This window comes from Lithobates pipiens, unplaced genomic scaffold (assembly GCF_037356315.1).
Source record: "Lithobates pipiens isolate NorthernLeopardFrog02 unplaced genomic scaffold, aLitPip1_a1.2 Scaffold_19, whole genome shotgun sequence".
Lineage (NCBI taxonomy): Eukaryota > Metazoa > Chordata > Amphibia > Anura > Ranidae > Lithobates > Lithobates pipiens.
Window position 1 is genome coordinate 72,537,840 of NW_027507764.1, and position 17,018 is coordinate 72,554,857.

The 17,018-nt window shown below is 43.4% G+C and overlaps 1 protein-coding gene across 1 annotated transcript in view; it reads right to left on the minus strand.

Moving 5' to 3' along the window:
* The window catches only part of RSU1 (Ras suppressor protein 1), a 251,984-nt gene that overhangs the window by 100,822 nt on the left and 134,144 nt on the right, over positions 1-17,018 (minus strand). Inside the window, exon 8 of the mRNA XM_077490893.1 lies at positions 10,980-11,112. Within this exon, the coding sequence (XP_077347019.1) occupies positions 10,980-11,112 (133 nt within the window). The remainder of the gene's footprint in view (positions 1-10,979; positions 11,113-17,018) is intronic.

Here is a 17,018-nt window from a genome sequence, read left to right on the forward strand (position 1 = left end):
TTTTTCAATTGCTTTTTTATTTTTCCCTTACAGCTTTCAGAGTTAGTAAAAGACCCCCCTAAACCATATATTTATCTGAAAGCACATGACTAGTATAATAAAAAGAAGGTGCTACTGATTTGTAGGGCACAATAATATTTTCGCAACTGTTCAAAGCCATATATTCACTAAAAATACTCTAAAATCATTATTAGCATATATAAAACAGCAATTTTACAACAACCCTGCTAAATTCCTACTAAATACAAAGGCTTAATCTGTATTGAGTTAATAATTAACAAATATTTATAAATTTGAAATTGCCCTTTTTTGTGAAATGGTGAAAACTGAACCATACAGCAAGTAACAAAATGTCTCTAAAAATCTGGATGTTTTCATTATTCACTTACAGCTTTCAGAGTAGGGCTGAAACTTTTAATCGATAAAATCAATAAAAATCGATAATGAAAATAGTTATTAGTGATTTTCATTATCGATTAGTTGGTCTGCTAACGGCATGCACCTTCTTCTGTGCCTTTCAGTCCAGCCTCCGTCCGAGTGTTACAATCCTCAATACAATCCCCTGTGTACAAGACGGCGCCGCTGTATACCTTTCTCATAGCGGCGCTCAGGTGACCAGGCACGCCTGCCTCTCCTCCTCTGCTGAAGTCAATGTGGTATTTTCTGCCCCCCCCCCGCTTTGCTGCCTCGAGGGAAGAGAGAGAGAGGAGAGAAGCAGCCGGTCAAGTGAACGCCGAGCTACGATATAAGGTAGCGGCTTGCTTTTTTTAAATACAGTGAGTGAACTTAGCAAAGCATTTATTTTGGTATTTCTGGGAGGACAAGTGCCCCATCATTGGTGTTCCGGGGGGGGGGGGGGGGGAGGGGGAATAGTGACACATTATTGTTGTTCCCCCAGTGGGGGGTTGAATAGTGCCCTGTCATTGGTGTTCCTGGGGGGAGGGCGAATAGTGCCCCATCATAGGTAGAGGTCGACCGATATATTGGCCGATATTTGCCGTTTTTTAATTAATCGGCATCGGCCGATTGTGCTGTTAAAAAAGGCCGATGATATATTCAGCACGACTTGCAAATGACTTCAGTAATAGAAGTCAGTGCAAGTTGCCTGGAGACTTGAGTGAAGAGACTTTCCTCCTCTCTGGGCAGTCTGCCAAGAAAAGATCAAAAAGATACAATGTTTACAGTTGAATGAATGAACTCAACTCAGTGTGTAGAGTTCTCAGTTTAACCATTTAAAGACTAAATCTTTTTTGACACTTGATGCTTACAAATAAAAATCCTGTATTTTCTGCTAGAAATTCACTTAGAACCCCCAAAACTTATATATATTTTTTTAGCAGAGATCCTAGGGAATAAAATAGCGGTTGTTGCAATATTTTATGTCACACGGTATTTGCGCAGCGGTCTTTCAAACTCATTTTTTTGGGAAAAAATACACAGATTTAAAAAAAAAAAAACAGTAAAGTTAGCCCATTTTTTTTTCATCCAAAAGTTTTGATGACCTGTTTTTGTGTGTGTATATATATATATATATATATATATTATATTTTTCATTATAAATTATACATACAAGTGAACTGTTTGGATGTTTGTTTTGTTTAATAAATGTAAGAAATTTTCTGTATCGCTTAAGGCTGCTTTCACACTGGAGCGAGCAGGCGTTGACGGTAAAAACGCTGCCAGTTTTAGCGGCGCTTTACCGTCATTTTAGCGGGGCACTTATAATCCAGCTAGCGGCCCAGGAAGGGGTTAAATATGCCTGTGAAGCGCCGCTGCCAAATCGCATTGCAGGTGCTTCAGCAGCGGTGCCCATTCATTTCAATGGGCAGGAGTGGTGGAGGAGCGGTATACACCACTCGAAAGATGCTGCTTGCAGGACTTTTTTTTTTTAACGTCCTGCCAGCGCATCGCCTCAGTGTGAAAGCACTCAGGGCTTCCACACAGACTGCAGGGGAGCCGTTTTGCAGGCACTTTACAGGCGCTATTTTAAAGCGCCTGAAAAACACCCCAGTGGGAAAGGTGTCTGTTAGATTTTATGAGATGAAGGGGAAAAAATAAATAATCAGCCCAAAAAAAAAATCGGCATCATATATCGGCCATCGGCCGTGGCGATTTCTAAATATCGGTATCGGCATCGGCCAGAGAAAAACCCATATTGGTCGACCTCTAATCATAGGTGTTCTTGTGGGGGATAGTGCCCCATCACCGGTGTTGTTGGGGGGATAGTGCCCCATCATTGGTGTTCCCGGGGGGGGGGGGGGGATAGTGCCCCATCATTGGTGTTCCTGGGGGGTTGTGCCCTATCATTGGTGTTCCTGGGGGGGGAATAGTGCCCCATCATTGGTGTTCCTGGGGGGAATAGTGCCCCAAGATTGGTGTTCCCAGCAGGAATAGTGCCCCATCATTGGTGTCAGTTTGAGGAACACACAGACCTCTCCCACCAACACTTCAGCCGGGAGCCACCACCTCTCCTTCCCACACTCCGGTCCGGTTCCTCCAGCCCGCTTTGATCTGGTCCCTTGTCCCAGCCCACTCCCCCCTTTTGGGTCTGGTCCCCTATCCAACCAAACTCCCTTTCTATCGCAACCCCCTCTGGTCCGGTTCCTCTCCCACATTCCTCTCTTCCAAACGCCCTGTCTCCCAACCTACTCCCTCTAACGTTTGGTCTCCAAACTAGCTAACTCCCTCCCACCCTCTAGTACTGTCCCCTCTCCCATTTAGGGCGAGTCCCCTCATTGCATTGTCAGTAATGAATAAGGAATTTACTTTAGTTATGTTGTGATGCAGTTTGAATGTAACACTCCGTTTTTTCATTACGATTTGAAATAAACGAAAAAATTTGTTTGTTTTTTAAAATGATTTTATCCACTTAATCGAAACAATAATCAGCCAACTAATCAATTATGAAAATAATGGTTAGTTGCAGCCCTATTCCAGAGTTTGTAAAAGACCCGCCAAACCAAATATTTTCTGAAAGCCTAGGACCAGTACAATAGAAGGAAGGCCCCACGATATTTGCGCAAATGTTTACCAAAGCAATAATTTTGCTAAAAATACACTTAGCAGATACTAACACTGCAAATTTTACAAAATTTCTGCTAAATTCTTACTAAATATAAAAGCTTAACCTGTATTGAGTTAATAACAAATATTTGTAAATTTTAAATTGCACCTTTTTGCGAAATGGTGAACATTAAACGTACACAAAACTAAACTATACAACAAGTAACATTTCTTTAAAAATCTGGGAGGTTTTAATTTTTCACTTACAGCTTTCAGAGTTTGTAAAAGACCCCCAAAACTATACATTTTCTGAAAGCATAGAGCCAGTAGAATAAAAGAAAGGTGCTACTGATTTTTAAGGCCCCGCGATATTTGCGCAAATGTTTACCAAATCAATATTTTTGCTAAAAGTGCACTAAAATCATTATCAGCAGATACAAACACAATAAACACAGCCACAAGAAAACTATCTTATGAGTAAGGTCGGCCAATGGAGTATCCTGAATAGGCTCAAAGGGAGGCTTCTGTAAAGCCAACAGGACCAAATTAAGGCCTGACCGGTTTCACCGATCTCTGCCGGCTGCATCAGAGGCTAAGCTTGGAATCATCTTCCCTTGGAATGAACTTTCACTTTGAGGGAAGTTCATTCCTAGCTTAGCCTCTGACGCAGCTGGCGGTGATCAGCGAAACCGGTCAGGCACGGACATCCTTTTCACCTCCAACTCTCAACTTTAAACACATGGAAAAGTTTATGCTTGGGATGGGACTTTTTCCAGATGACCAGCATAAGGACTGAAGGATTTTCTGTTTGCACAATGACCGATAAGTATAGCTCCTTTCCAAATATATTTGTCTAGTGAAGCAGTCGAGAGAGCTGCTATATGTAATGCTGTATTATTCATTTTTTTGCAAAGGGACTACCTCAAATTATATGGATAATCCACTACATGCTATGCATTGATAATTAATTGCTATTATCTATGGTGTTGGGGAGGTCTTCCCAAACTATAACCATCTTCAATGGGAACATACTTGCACCTCCTCTGGACCACCACAGATTCAGCGTTCATCTACTTGGGCTTTTTCAATGGACATTACAGCCAGAAGTACCCCCCCCCCCCCCCAATAAAGCACAATTGTGGATGCTAAGGGCATTGATCGCTGGATACAGTCACTACTGCACTTTAGTGTTTTGACTTCAATACTGGTCTCTTGCAGATTGCAGTCATGTGATATATACAGCTTTCAGTCCCATCAACTGCTTTTTTTCATCCCACTATATTGTATTATAAAAGGACAACTGCTCTCCCATCCAACACCCACATTGTTGGCATATAGATATATATATATATATACACACACACACACACACATACATATATACAAGACATATATGGAGTTGTGTGGTGGATTGGTTTCTGATTGCATATTGTGTGTAGTTTGTCTAGTATGGTAACATTGTATATGTTATATATGATTTTCTACTTTTGACATTAATACTATTTTAATTGATCCAACAAGTTCATATAATTTTACAGAGAGTGTTGAGCTCAATTCAGGTTTTTTATTTCAGTTGTATCTTCTTGCCAAGAGTTCCCATCCCTCCCGCTATGACATGCTGAGATTGAGGAGCCACAAATAAGTATTTTTTTCCCCAATTTTACAAAGTGTGTCTAATTGTCAGAAATAGGGGGACTTTATATCCAGTAATAGAGGTTTCCAAAAAAAGGCATACAAGATAAGGTCAGTTAGGAGTCTATATAGAAGTTTGCTCTTTGCACAGCTGTACTGAATAAACTTTATTTGCAAAAGAGGTTTTTTCCAAAATTACACTGAGCTTTTTAAGGGGCCAGTTTAGATGCAAATAAGGATTACCAGAATTCTATGTCGGCTTGCCTGCACCTTTCCCAGTTATACTCACATTAACAGCATTCCAGTGGTGCTCCTGCCTCTGCTGCTAACTGCTGGTAATGTGATGTATTAAATGGAGGGGGAGCCTTTAAGGCGTCAGTCTTTTTAAATATGTGGAATATATAGGGGTTGATTTATTAAATGCAAATAGACTGTGCACTTTGCAAATGCAATTTTACAAATTTTTCCCAGAGTTAAGTGAATATGGTGAAGCCCTGCTGATTTCTGTCATCTAATCACGTGCAAGCATGATTTTAGTTTTCCTTGCACCTGATTGGATATTCTTTACAAAGTGAAGCTTTACCACATTCAATAAGCTGTGGGGAAAATGAGTGCAGGTGCACTCGCATAGTGCATAGTCTGTTTGCCTTTAGTAAAACATACAGTATCCCACAAAAGTGAGTACACCCCTCACATTTTTGTGAATATTTTATTCCATCTTTTCATGTGACAACACTGAAGAAATTACACTTTGCTACAATGTAAAGTAGTGAGTGTACAGCTTGTATAAGTGTCAATTTGTTGTCCCCTCAACTCAACACACAGCCGTCAATGTCTAAACCGCTGGCAAAAAAAGTGAGTACACCCCTCAGTGAAAAGGTCCAAATTGGGCCCAGAGTTTCAATATTTTGTGGCCACTATTATTTTCCAGCACTGCCCTAACCCTCTTGGGCATGGAGTTCACCAGAGCTGCACAGGTTGCCACTGGAGTCCTCTTCCACTCCTCCATGATGACATCACTGAGATGGTGGATGTTGGAGACCTTGCGCTCCTCCACCTTCCGTTTGAGGATGCCCCACAGATGCTGAATAGGGTTTAGCTCTGGAGACATGCTTGGCCAGTCCATCACCTTATTCCTGAGCTTCTTTAGCAAGGCAGTGGTCATCTTGGGGGTGTGTTTGGGGTCGTTATTTTGGAATACTGCCCTGCGGTATGTCACAGTACATGTTGGCATTCATGGGTTCTCTCAATGAACTGTAGCTCCCCAGTGCCATTAGCTATCATGCAGCCCCAGACCAGGACACTCCCAACACCATGCATGAATGTAGACAAGGCACACTTGTCTTTGTACTCCTTACCTGGTTGCCACCACACATGCTTGACACCATCTGAACCAAATAAATTTAGCTTGGTCTCATCAGATCACAGGACATGGTTCCAGTAATCCATGTCCTTAGTCCATTTGTCTTCAGAAAACTGTTTGCGGCTTTCTTGTGCATCATTTTTAGAAGAGGCTTTCTTCTGGGATGACAGCCATGCAGGCAAATTTGAAGCAGTGTGCATCATATGGTCTGAGCACTGACAGGCTGACCCCCACCCCTTCAACCTCTGCACCAATGCTGGCAGCACTCATACGTCTATTTTCCGAAGACAACCTCTGGATATGACGCACGCTCTGGACACGAAGCATGTGCACCCAACTTCTTTGGCCGACCATGGCGAGGCCTGTTCTGAGTTGAACCTGTCCTGTTAAACCGCTGTATGGTCTTGGCCGCCGTGCTGCAGCTCAGTGATGGCAAATCTTGGCACTCCAGATGTTTTGAAACTACATTTCCCTTGATGCTCACGCACTCTACAGTGTAGTTGGGCATCATGGGAAATGTAGTTCCAAAACATCTGGGGTGCCAAGGTTCGCCATCACTGGCCTAGGCCATCTTATGTAGAGCAACAATTCTTTTTTTTAGATCCTCAGAGAGTTCTTTGCCATGAGGAGCCATGTTGAACTTCCAGTGACCAGTATGAGAGAGTAAGTGCGATAACACCAAATTGAACACACCTGCTCCCCATTCACACCTGAGACCTTGTAACACGAATAAGTCACATGACACCGGGGAGGGGAAATGGCTAATTGGGCCCAATTTGGACATTTTCACTTAGGGGTGTACTCACTTTTGTTGACAGCGGTTTAGACATTGCTGGCTGTGTGAGTTATTTTGAGGGGACAGCAAATTTACACTGTTATAGAAGCTGTACACTCACTACTTTACACTGTAGCAAAGTTTCATTTCTTCAGTGTTGTGACATGAAAAAATATAATAAAATATTTACAATGTGAGGGGTGTGCTTACTTTTTTTGCTTTACTTTTTTTTACCAGCAACACGCTTGAGTCAGTCTTCAATTGTGATAATGGCCAGACACACAAACATCCCAATCCCAATTTGTGACTAAATTGCTCACTTTTCAATGAAGGTAAGGGAATGATTATTCAATCCCAAATGTTCCACTAACGTCTGTCCGTTATACAAAAGTTGGTGGTTGTATTGCTCTGTCAAATGGTCTGTTGCTGGTTTAGCAAGTGGTAGGCTGCTGTTTAGCTGCAGAGCATATTAATGATGGATATAAGCAAGACCCGAGAACTCCCCATTTAAGATTCCTACTGAATTATTACATCTAAAAATAGCTCTTTATCCTCTCGGTAGGTTTCCTTCCTTTAAAATCAATAAACCAGCAGAACTGCTCCAAGCTGTCAAGTGGGTCAACATCCACAGTTTGATCTTGCTTGGCTGATTCTGTTGCATCAAAGTGTTCGGTTTAGTATAAGGTTAGCGACTTGTGAAAGGATTAAAGAAAACTTCTCTTCAGCCTGCTGATTTGCTTAATGAGAAGCTGGGTACTGTGACTCCTGGCATTCTTAGATGAGAGGTAAGAGGAATCTCAGGGTCACTTTAGCAGACCACATATTAAAATATGCCAAGGATGACAAACGTGCGCAGATACTTCACAGAACTTTCTGGTGTTCTCGGAAGTTAAAGGTACATTTCAGTCAAACATAGAAAGCTTTGTATTTAACTCAATTAAGCGAAGGTTGAGGAATGTCTGCTGAAACGGCTCCATGTTAAAGAGAACCAAAACATGAAGAGCTCATGCTGGAATACGGCATTTTTTGTGCCCAACACTTTGGCTGGAGTGTCAGAGGTCACCTGAAGTTGGACAGTTGCTATCCGTCATTTGGCTGCAAACTTTGAAACTGAGAATTAGTGGGTCAGATCAGGAAATTGAGAGGCTAGAAAAAGTTAGATTAAGGCTCGATTCACACCAATACATTTTTTCATGCTTTTTGCAGAAACGCAGGGCATTTTTGTGCCTCTGTATTTTTGAAAGGGTCAGGGACTTTTTTAAATGCAAGACGTGGCTTTTTTTGTTTCAGTAGATTTCAATGGAGAAGTTCCCTCCCTGACACAAATTTCCAGCTGCTTTTATCTCCTGTGTCGGAAAACTTGTCAGAAGTTATCAGGCTGATAACAGAGGAACGAAACAGCAGAAAGACACGGCACTCAGAGCTTTCGAGAGAGATAGGTAAACACTACAGATATATGTGCCCAGCTCACATTTCATAAATGAGGTTTACAACCACTTTAAGGTGACTTCTAACTTCCCTAGCAATTTTATTTATTACAGGTACTTATATAGCGCTGTAAGTTTACACAGCATTTTACAGATTATACATTCACATCAGTTCCTGCCTGCACGGAGCTTAGGTCCCTGACAGCGTCCTTTTAATCCTGCCATTCATCTTTTGCCACTGGTTGCTTTGCTTGATGAACCCCTGTAGTCGTTTCCAGACAAAGTTCCCATGTGAAAGATGTACAGCACAGAATCAAGCGACAAGAGTCTACAACTTGCTCCGACATAGGCTACCTGAGTGGCCTTTTTTGACACACCACTAAAGTTTCTTGTATAGCATCAGTATCACATCGCTTTTGGCACTGGGCACATGCAGTTTTCTTTTAGGTGCATTTCACTGGTATTTGACATACCGTATATACTCGAGTATAGGCCGACCCGAATATAAGCCGAGGCCCCCAATTTACCCCCAAAAAAACTGGCAAACTTATTGACTCGTGTATAAGCCGAGGGTGAGACATGCCTGTCCATCCCTGTGTGTGTGTCCGTCCATCCCTGTGTGTCCGTCCATCCCTGTGTGTCCGTCCATCCCTGTGTGTCCGTCCATCCATCCCTGTGTGTGTGTGTGTCCATCCATCCATCCATCCCTGTGTGTGTGTGTCTCCATCCATCCATCCATCCATCCCTGTGTGTGTGTGTCTCCATCCATCCATCCATCCATCCCTGTGTGTGTGTGTCTCCATCCATCCATCCATCCATCCATCCCTGTGTGTGTCTCCATCCATCCCTGTGTGTGTGTGTGTGTGTGTGTGTGTGTGTGTGTGTGTCCAGCCTACCTTTGTCCCGAGCCTCCGTCCCGTGCCTTGCCTCCTTGCCTCCGTCCCGTGCCGTGCCTTGCCTTGCATCCGTCCCGTGTCGTGCCTTGCCTTGCCCCCGTCCCGTCCCGTGCCGTGCCGTGCCGTGCCTTGCCTTGCCTCCGTCCCGTGCCCTCTTCGTCGACGGCCATTGTAAAATTCAAAAGCTGCGCCGCCGCCTTCGCCTGTGATAGGCGGAACACTGAATTTCCCAGCAGCCTGTGTTCCGCCTATCACAGACGTCGTATCATCCTCGTCCGTAGTACGAGGATGATACGATGTCCGTGATAGGCGGAACACAGGCTGCTGGGAAATTCAGTGTTCCGCCTATCACAGGCGAAGGCGGAGCCGGAGGCGCGGCTTTTGAATAGAATGGCCGCTGTCTGTCTGCTCGACACGCTGATCGAGCGGGCAGACAGCGATGACTCGAGTATAAGCCGAGGGGGGCACTTTCAGCCTCAAAAAAGAGGCTGAAAATCTCGGCTTATACTCGAGTATATACGGTACATTCTAAATGCATCTGAGATTATTCAGAGTTAATAGATTGGTGCATTTGATCTCCTCTTAAAGTGCATCAATCCGCTACAAGCTGCTTTTGACTACCCACTGACAGTTGCCTAATTACTGTCACACAGGTTTATTTACTAAAGCTAGAGAGGGCAAAATTTGTCGCAATTCTGCAGAGAAACCAATCAGCTTCCAGGTTTTATTGCTAAAGCTTAATAAAACAAGCTGAGGTAAAAAGCTGATGAATTGTGACTAATTTTGCCATCTCTAGTTTTAGTAAATAAACCTCACTGAGTCAAGATAATTTTTAAAAGTGCATTACCTGATCACTAAATATAGGAATAGGGTTCATTTAAATAACTCCATTGGTAGGCCTCTCCATGCGTAACCAGGCTCCATCCCTACAGCCAAAGGGTCCCTCTCATCTTCTCTATGTTAACCGCCAGGGCAATTATCCCCCAATAATTCATGACCATACACATACTCTTACGGTGCAGGAATGGGCTAATGAGCTGATCCCCTTTCAGAATGCGGAGAGGCTGACTGCCCGGCTCTATGACTGGTATACTTCTTTATTTATTACAGATACTTCTATAGCTTCTATGAAGCACTTCACACATACAGTATATTATACAGTCACATCAGCTTTTAATCTAAAGGTCCCTAACTCGCATCCATCCATATATACACACACTAGGTCCAATTTCGACAGGATCCAAATAACCTACCAACATGTCTCTAGAGGGCGAGAGGAAACTGGAGTACCCGGAGGAAACCCACACAGGCATATAAGCTTTGTGCAGGTAGTGTCATAGTTGGGATTTGAACCAATGACCCTGGTGCTGCTAGGCAGAAATGCTAACCACTTAGCCACTGTGCTTCATATACATATACCATCTGAATCAATCACATGGTTCTTTCATAAAAGATGCCATGATATCTTCATAACAACCTAACCACAACTCTGGATAGAAGATTCTGTTTTCTATCCTGGGCACCCAGTGTTACTCTTTTCTTTCTTATCTCTTCCTATCTCCATCTATCCAGGCTCTCTCCTCTCCTTAGGGTTCCTTTTCCTGTTTTTTAAATTTCTTATGTACAGTATCTTACCCTTTTTACAACGGGGTGGGATGGCAGAGGCACTGTTCATTTCATTCTTGCAGATACCACTACATGCTCTAACATACAACTCTGACAGGAGAAGAACCTTGCTAATCCTTCCATATGGCCTGTCTTTTCGTTTAGTATGTATGACATATTATTGTAACTTTCCATTGTTTGTATTTAAAATGGCCACAAAATATTTATATCGCAAAATGCTATAAGTGTTTAAGAAGATGAAAAGTAGCTGCACTTACTATTTGTAGGTTTCAGATCGGATGTACTCAAACACATGAGAAACTCCCAACTGGAACTGATCAGCAATTGGTGTAACCCAAGGGTTATTCTCAGCCTTGAAGACCTGCTTTTGACCTGTTAGGTCCAAATTTCCTGGGGGGACAAAAACACAAATACGCCTTTGTTAATAAATATTTACTCATATATAGACCACCCATTCTTAACCAGGTTGACTCCAGAGGTTGTTAGGAGTTCCTTGACCTGTTGCTGATTCAGCTCCCTACTGGGGTCCAAATAGTTTGGGTTCTAATGCCACTCAATGCCACCAACATGACCAATCATTTTTTGACTGTTTGTAAAGGGTGGCATTCTAACCTCCACAGTAAGAGGGACATTCTTCCCACTGACCCTCGAAGAATTTATTTTACCAGAGGTTCCCTGAGACCTGAAAATTTCAAGGGTTCCTCTGGGTAAAAAGTTTAAGAAAGGCTTATATAGACAGTCAGATAAAAGAAGGATCTTATTTTCTAAAATGTACAATTTAGGAAGTCCTAATAATAACTAAATTCTTGCTCGGCCGAACATAATTAGATTTTTTTCACTTAAATGGGTACCATAAAAGCAAAATTCTACGGCAATTCTATAGGTCAAAAAGTGCCAAATGTGAGTTTCATAAATCTATAAAGACCAGGGGAGACCAACTGAGAGCAACATTACCACTCTTGCCCAATTACATTTTTAGGATACCAATTGCAGATTTTTACATTTTTTTTTGTAAATGAGAAAAAAAAACTCCTATTTATAAAATTTTGTATACACATTGTTGCCAAAGGTTTATGGACAATATTCTTCAGATGCACAAAGGAAGGACCATAAAGATATGGTTTGATGAGCTTGGTGTGAAGGAAACGCAACAATACTGAACCCTTTAGGATGAACTGGAGTACCAATTGTGAGCCCAGTCCTTTCATTCAACATCGGCACCTAACCTTACAAATGCTCTCTTCGCTAAATGGGCACAAATTCCTACAGTCACACTCTGAAATCTTATGGAATGCCTCCTCAAACAGTAAAACTCCATAGGATGGTTTAAAAAGGACAGCATGTTGGGAAAAAAACAAATTCCTCCTGCCACACAAATGAAGTGGATGGAGAAATCCCCCTCAACTGGGACATTGAATTTGAACAGTGGGACATGCTGCTGCCAAAATACACTGATCATTGGCTAATTGGCTGCCAACACTGATTAATGTTTTCCAGCATGTCCTTGCAACAGAAGTATATCAATGGATTTTGAAATAGGATGGCCACACTGACCAAAATGTGACTTTCGATTAGTGTATAAATAACGGGTAAATAGTATAGCGCTAAACAAATATGACTAGGTGAAATGACAATTGAGTCACCTCAATGGGTACTCTTTTTTAAATCAAAATAAAGTTTATTGAGCATAAAAGTCAATAAAGGATATTACACACTAAATACCGGGTGCAACAGGTACCAATATATGCCGATAGGATATGCAAGTAAGTCTTACGACCTAGTTTTAATGAAACATTAGCCTTAATCTGAACAAGTGGGGGACTCCTCTATCCACCTATCTCAGATCTTCTGAAATTTGCCTGGGCATCCGCAGTGAGAGTAAAGGATTTTGTTAATGTGAGATTCACAGCCCTCTTCCACTGCTGGACAGTGGGAGAGGTAGGTCTAAGCCATAATTGAACTATTTGCAGTCTGGCAGTAAAGAGCGTTTCTTGCGAGAATATTGTGAGGTACTTTTCTTCAGGTAGGGGAAGGAGAACAAGTATGCACTGGCGTGGGTACAGTGTTAAGGGGGATGCCATATGGTCATAGAGGAATTTGATAACCTGTGACCAATATTGTTGAATAGGTAGCAAGACCATATGAGATGACAGAAAGTGCTGTTGGTATCACCACATCTGGGGCATGTCGGGTCCGCATCTGGTTTGTATTTGGACAGTTGAGTGGGAGTAATTACGACTTGTGAAGGATATAAAAGGTGGGTGAGCCTGTCGGACAGTTTGTGTGACACTTTTTTGGATGTTTCTAATATTTCCCCCCACTGTTCATCCTCAATCTCCCCGAGGTCCGCCTCCCATTTTGTCTTTAATTGAAATGCGTGAGCTTTAGCTCTGGGAGTGAGAAGGTGCATGTATAGGAGAGATATAAATTTTTTTAGGGTCGTCACCGAGTCCGCCAGGGCCACTGGTTCTAATGCAGGGGCAGGGCTGAGACTGAACGGACCTGCGAGTAACAAAAGAGTGTGTGGTTGAGGAGATCAAATTCTTCTTTAAGGGTTTGGAACGTCTTAATGGTATTTCCAGTAAGGAGTTGAGATAGGCATATGACTCTCTTAACTATCCATATCTTGTGATCTGGGATGGTCAGTAGTTCTAGGAGACGAAGATTTTCCCATAGCGGTGTGTGGGCATGTAAGGGAGGAGCCCCAGTGATGGTTTGCGCTATGTGCCAGATTTTACTGTGGTGTGCTAGCATATGTCGTTTTCCATCTAAACGTGATAGGCTCTGATGCTTACAGAAAAATATCTGAAAGGGATGGGCCACTACATCCATAACCGCCGTACACACGTAGTGTGGAGTATCAGATTTTATCGTGTCTGTTGAGATAGCAGAGGTGGGATAAATGGAAGGCGAGATAGTATAAATGTCAGATCGGGTAGGGCAGTACTGCCCAGGTGAACAGGGCACTTAAGAGTCTGCCATGCCAGTTTGTGCCTGGAGGAGCCCCATACAAATGTGTTAAGAAAAGATTCCATGTTTCTAAACATATGGGCTGGAATGTAGAGTGGGGCATGCCAGAAAAGGTAGAGTAGTTTGGGAAGAAGAATCATTTTTACTAGCTTGAGTCGGCCCATGACCCCAAGAGGAAGTCTGGACCAGACCTGGGTTTTGTGTTTAAGGAGTGTAACTCCGATCCACTCACGGCTGGATAATGTAGGTGGTTCCAGGGAAGCAGTGAAAAGGCCAGTCCACACAATAGATGATAATCAGAGGATCATTGCACAAACATGAAGAAAAAAGGAAGCTCCACATGGCGCAGGTCAACCAAAATGGTTTAATAAAAATAAAAATATCATACAAAAAAACGTAAGGTATAGAATAAAAGTGATCACAAAAACTATTGTAAAAGCAATATGGGAAGCAGGAGGTGCGGCCGACGCGTTTTGACTAAATAGTCTTCGAGTGGGGCATATCCGGAGTTACAGTCGTGGTATTACCATCCCTCTTGACACCATCTCATCACTGGGGATCCAGTACTATAAGCGCATTAGACGCACTGCCGTATGGTATGTGCGTCCACCTGGTGTGGTAAGAGTACCCATCTTCACATTTAAGTATCTTTCAGATGTATACCAGTGTATATTTGATCCATCTGCATTTCTGATTCATCCATCCTGACCACATGTTCCCTACTTCAGTTTGAGATCGAAGAGAAAGCTTTCCATTTATTTTACACTTTATATGTGGACATTTGGTTATTGGACTATTGTGGTTCATTGCAATTACCCCATTTTTTGGTGTATGTTTTTATATCACATCAATTTATTTTGGTCTAATTCTTGCTCATTTGAGGTGACTCAATTGTCATTTCACCTAGTCACATTTGTTTAGCGCTGCACTATTTACCCGTTATTGCTTCTTGGACTTTGTTAGCAACTTTTTTTATTATTTGTGCATTTCTCCCTCACGGTGAGTTTAGCGCAGTATTTTCACCCCTTTTTCTTACTCGATTAGTGTATAGCCAGGTTATAAAAAAATACACATGAGGCCCAGAACACCAATTTGACATTTGACTCCCTGATATCTAGGGGAAAAAAAGCTCTTGTTCTAGGGTTTCAAAAAGCTGGGATAATTGGGGCATACTTTGCAGGGGTGGTTTAAGTGAAAAAAATCACACATATTTGCAAAAAAAATAAAAATTGTGAAAAAGCAGCAAACCAAAAAAAAAGATGAATATGTTTCCAAAGAAATGTGTTGCCCTAAACATGAAAAATGTCATATGTGATTAGAAGATGCAAATAAACAAACAACTGAGTAATGACAAATAGTACAAGCATAAAAGTCCATATAAGAGTTCCATCAACCATGTGTTGACATGTAATGAGTCGTTTCTTCCTCTATATCTCAAAGTGCCACCACCAGACACGTTCTCATAACAGTGATAACTTCCTATGACCACCTTAATTACAAGATGGTCATAAAGCACTTGTGTAATCTCTTTGAGAGATAAGATGATCCTCCACACTAGTGATGGACGAACTTCCGACGGGACGTTTCGCGAACGCGAAACGCGAACGGACACAAACGTTCGCGAAAACGACCGTTCGCCGCGGGCTCCATTGACTTCAATGGGAGGCGAATTTCGCAAACCTTTAGGTCGAATTTGCGGCCACGGGGTAATTATTAGGGGGTAGCACGTAGTCCCACCACCTGGACAATAGCATAATACATGTATGAGGTGAATTTGGGATCGATAACTACAAGCATTTTTTTTTTATTTGGGAAATTGTTCTGACAATTCAGGACTATGGAGCTAATGAAGGCAATGGAGGAGAGGGAAGGTCAGGGACCAGGGTAGGCAAACAAGAGGGTGCAGGAGATACAGAGCACTGACAGCAGCACCGTAATACAGAGCACTGACAGCAGCTCCGTGACATACAGCGCTGACAGCAGCTCCGTGACATACAGCGCTGACAGCAGCTCCGTGACATACAGCGCTGACAGCAGCTCCGTGACATACAGCGCTGACAGCAGCTCCGTGACATACAGCGCTGACAGCAGCTCCGTGACATACAGCGCTGACAGCAGCTCCGTGACATACAGCGCTGACAGCAGCTCCGTGACATACAGCGCTGACAGCAGCTCCGTGACATACAGCGCTGACAGCAGCTCCGTGACATACAGCACTGACAGCAGCTCCGTGACATACAGCGCTGACAGCAGCTCCGTGACATACAGCGCTGACAGCAGCACCGTGACATACAGCGCTGACAGCAGCTCCGTGACATACAGCGCTGACAGCAGCTCCGTGACATACAGCGCTGACAGCAGCTCCGTGACATACAGCGCTGACAGCAGCTCCGTGACATACAGCGCTGACAGCAGCTCCGTGACATACAGCGCTGACAGCAGCTCCGTGACATACAGCGCTGACAGCAGCTCCGTGACATACAGCGCTGACAGCAGCTCCGTGACATACAGCGCTGACAGCAGCACCGTAAGCAGCCCCAGGAGGAAGTCAGCACAGCACAGGGATGGTGTGATCCCCTCATAATAAGAACCCCCAGGAGGAAGTCAGCACAGCACAGGGATGGTGGGAGCCCCTCATAATAAGAACACCCAGGAGGAAGTCAGCACAGCACAGGGATGGTGGGAACCCCTCATAATAAGCAGCCCCAGTAGAAATATGACACCGCTCAACCTCTTCAAAGAGGAGGGTAGGGGCATATAGTACGGTGTGCTTTTTTGGGTCAGGGAAGTGAGCCAAATGAATTAAGAAGGTCTGTGTGCTTGATTCCAAAAATTGTTTATAGACATATACATGGTCTACTGATCACATGTGTTGAATTCCTCCGAGATCCATGCCTCATTCATTTTTAGAAATGTGAGGTAGTTAACACTGTGGTGAGCTAGGCGAGTACGCTTATCGGTCACAATCCCCCCTGCTGCGCTGAACGTCCTTTCGGACAGGACACTGGATGAGGGGCAAGCCAACAGTTCGATTGCAAATTGGGCAAGCTCTGGCCAGAGGTCAAGCCTGCCCACCCAGTAGTCTAGGGGTTCATCACTCCTCAGAGCGTCCACATCGGCCGTTAACCCAATGTAGTCGGACACCTGACGGTCTAGGCGTTCCCTGATGCTGGATCCGGATGACACCTGTCGATGGGTCGGCTGAAAGAATGACCTCATATCCGAAGTCACCAACACATCTTCAAACCGGCCTCTTCTTGCAGGCGCTGTTGGATTGGTACCCGCAAATCCTTCTCTGGGAGTGGGAATTGCTCCTCTGCCAGCGC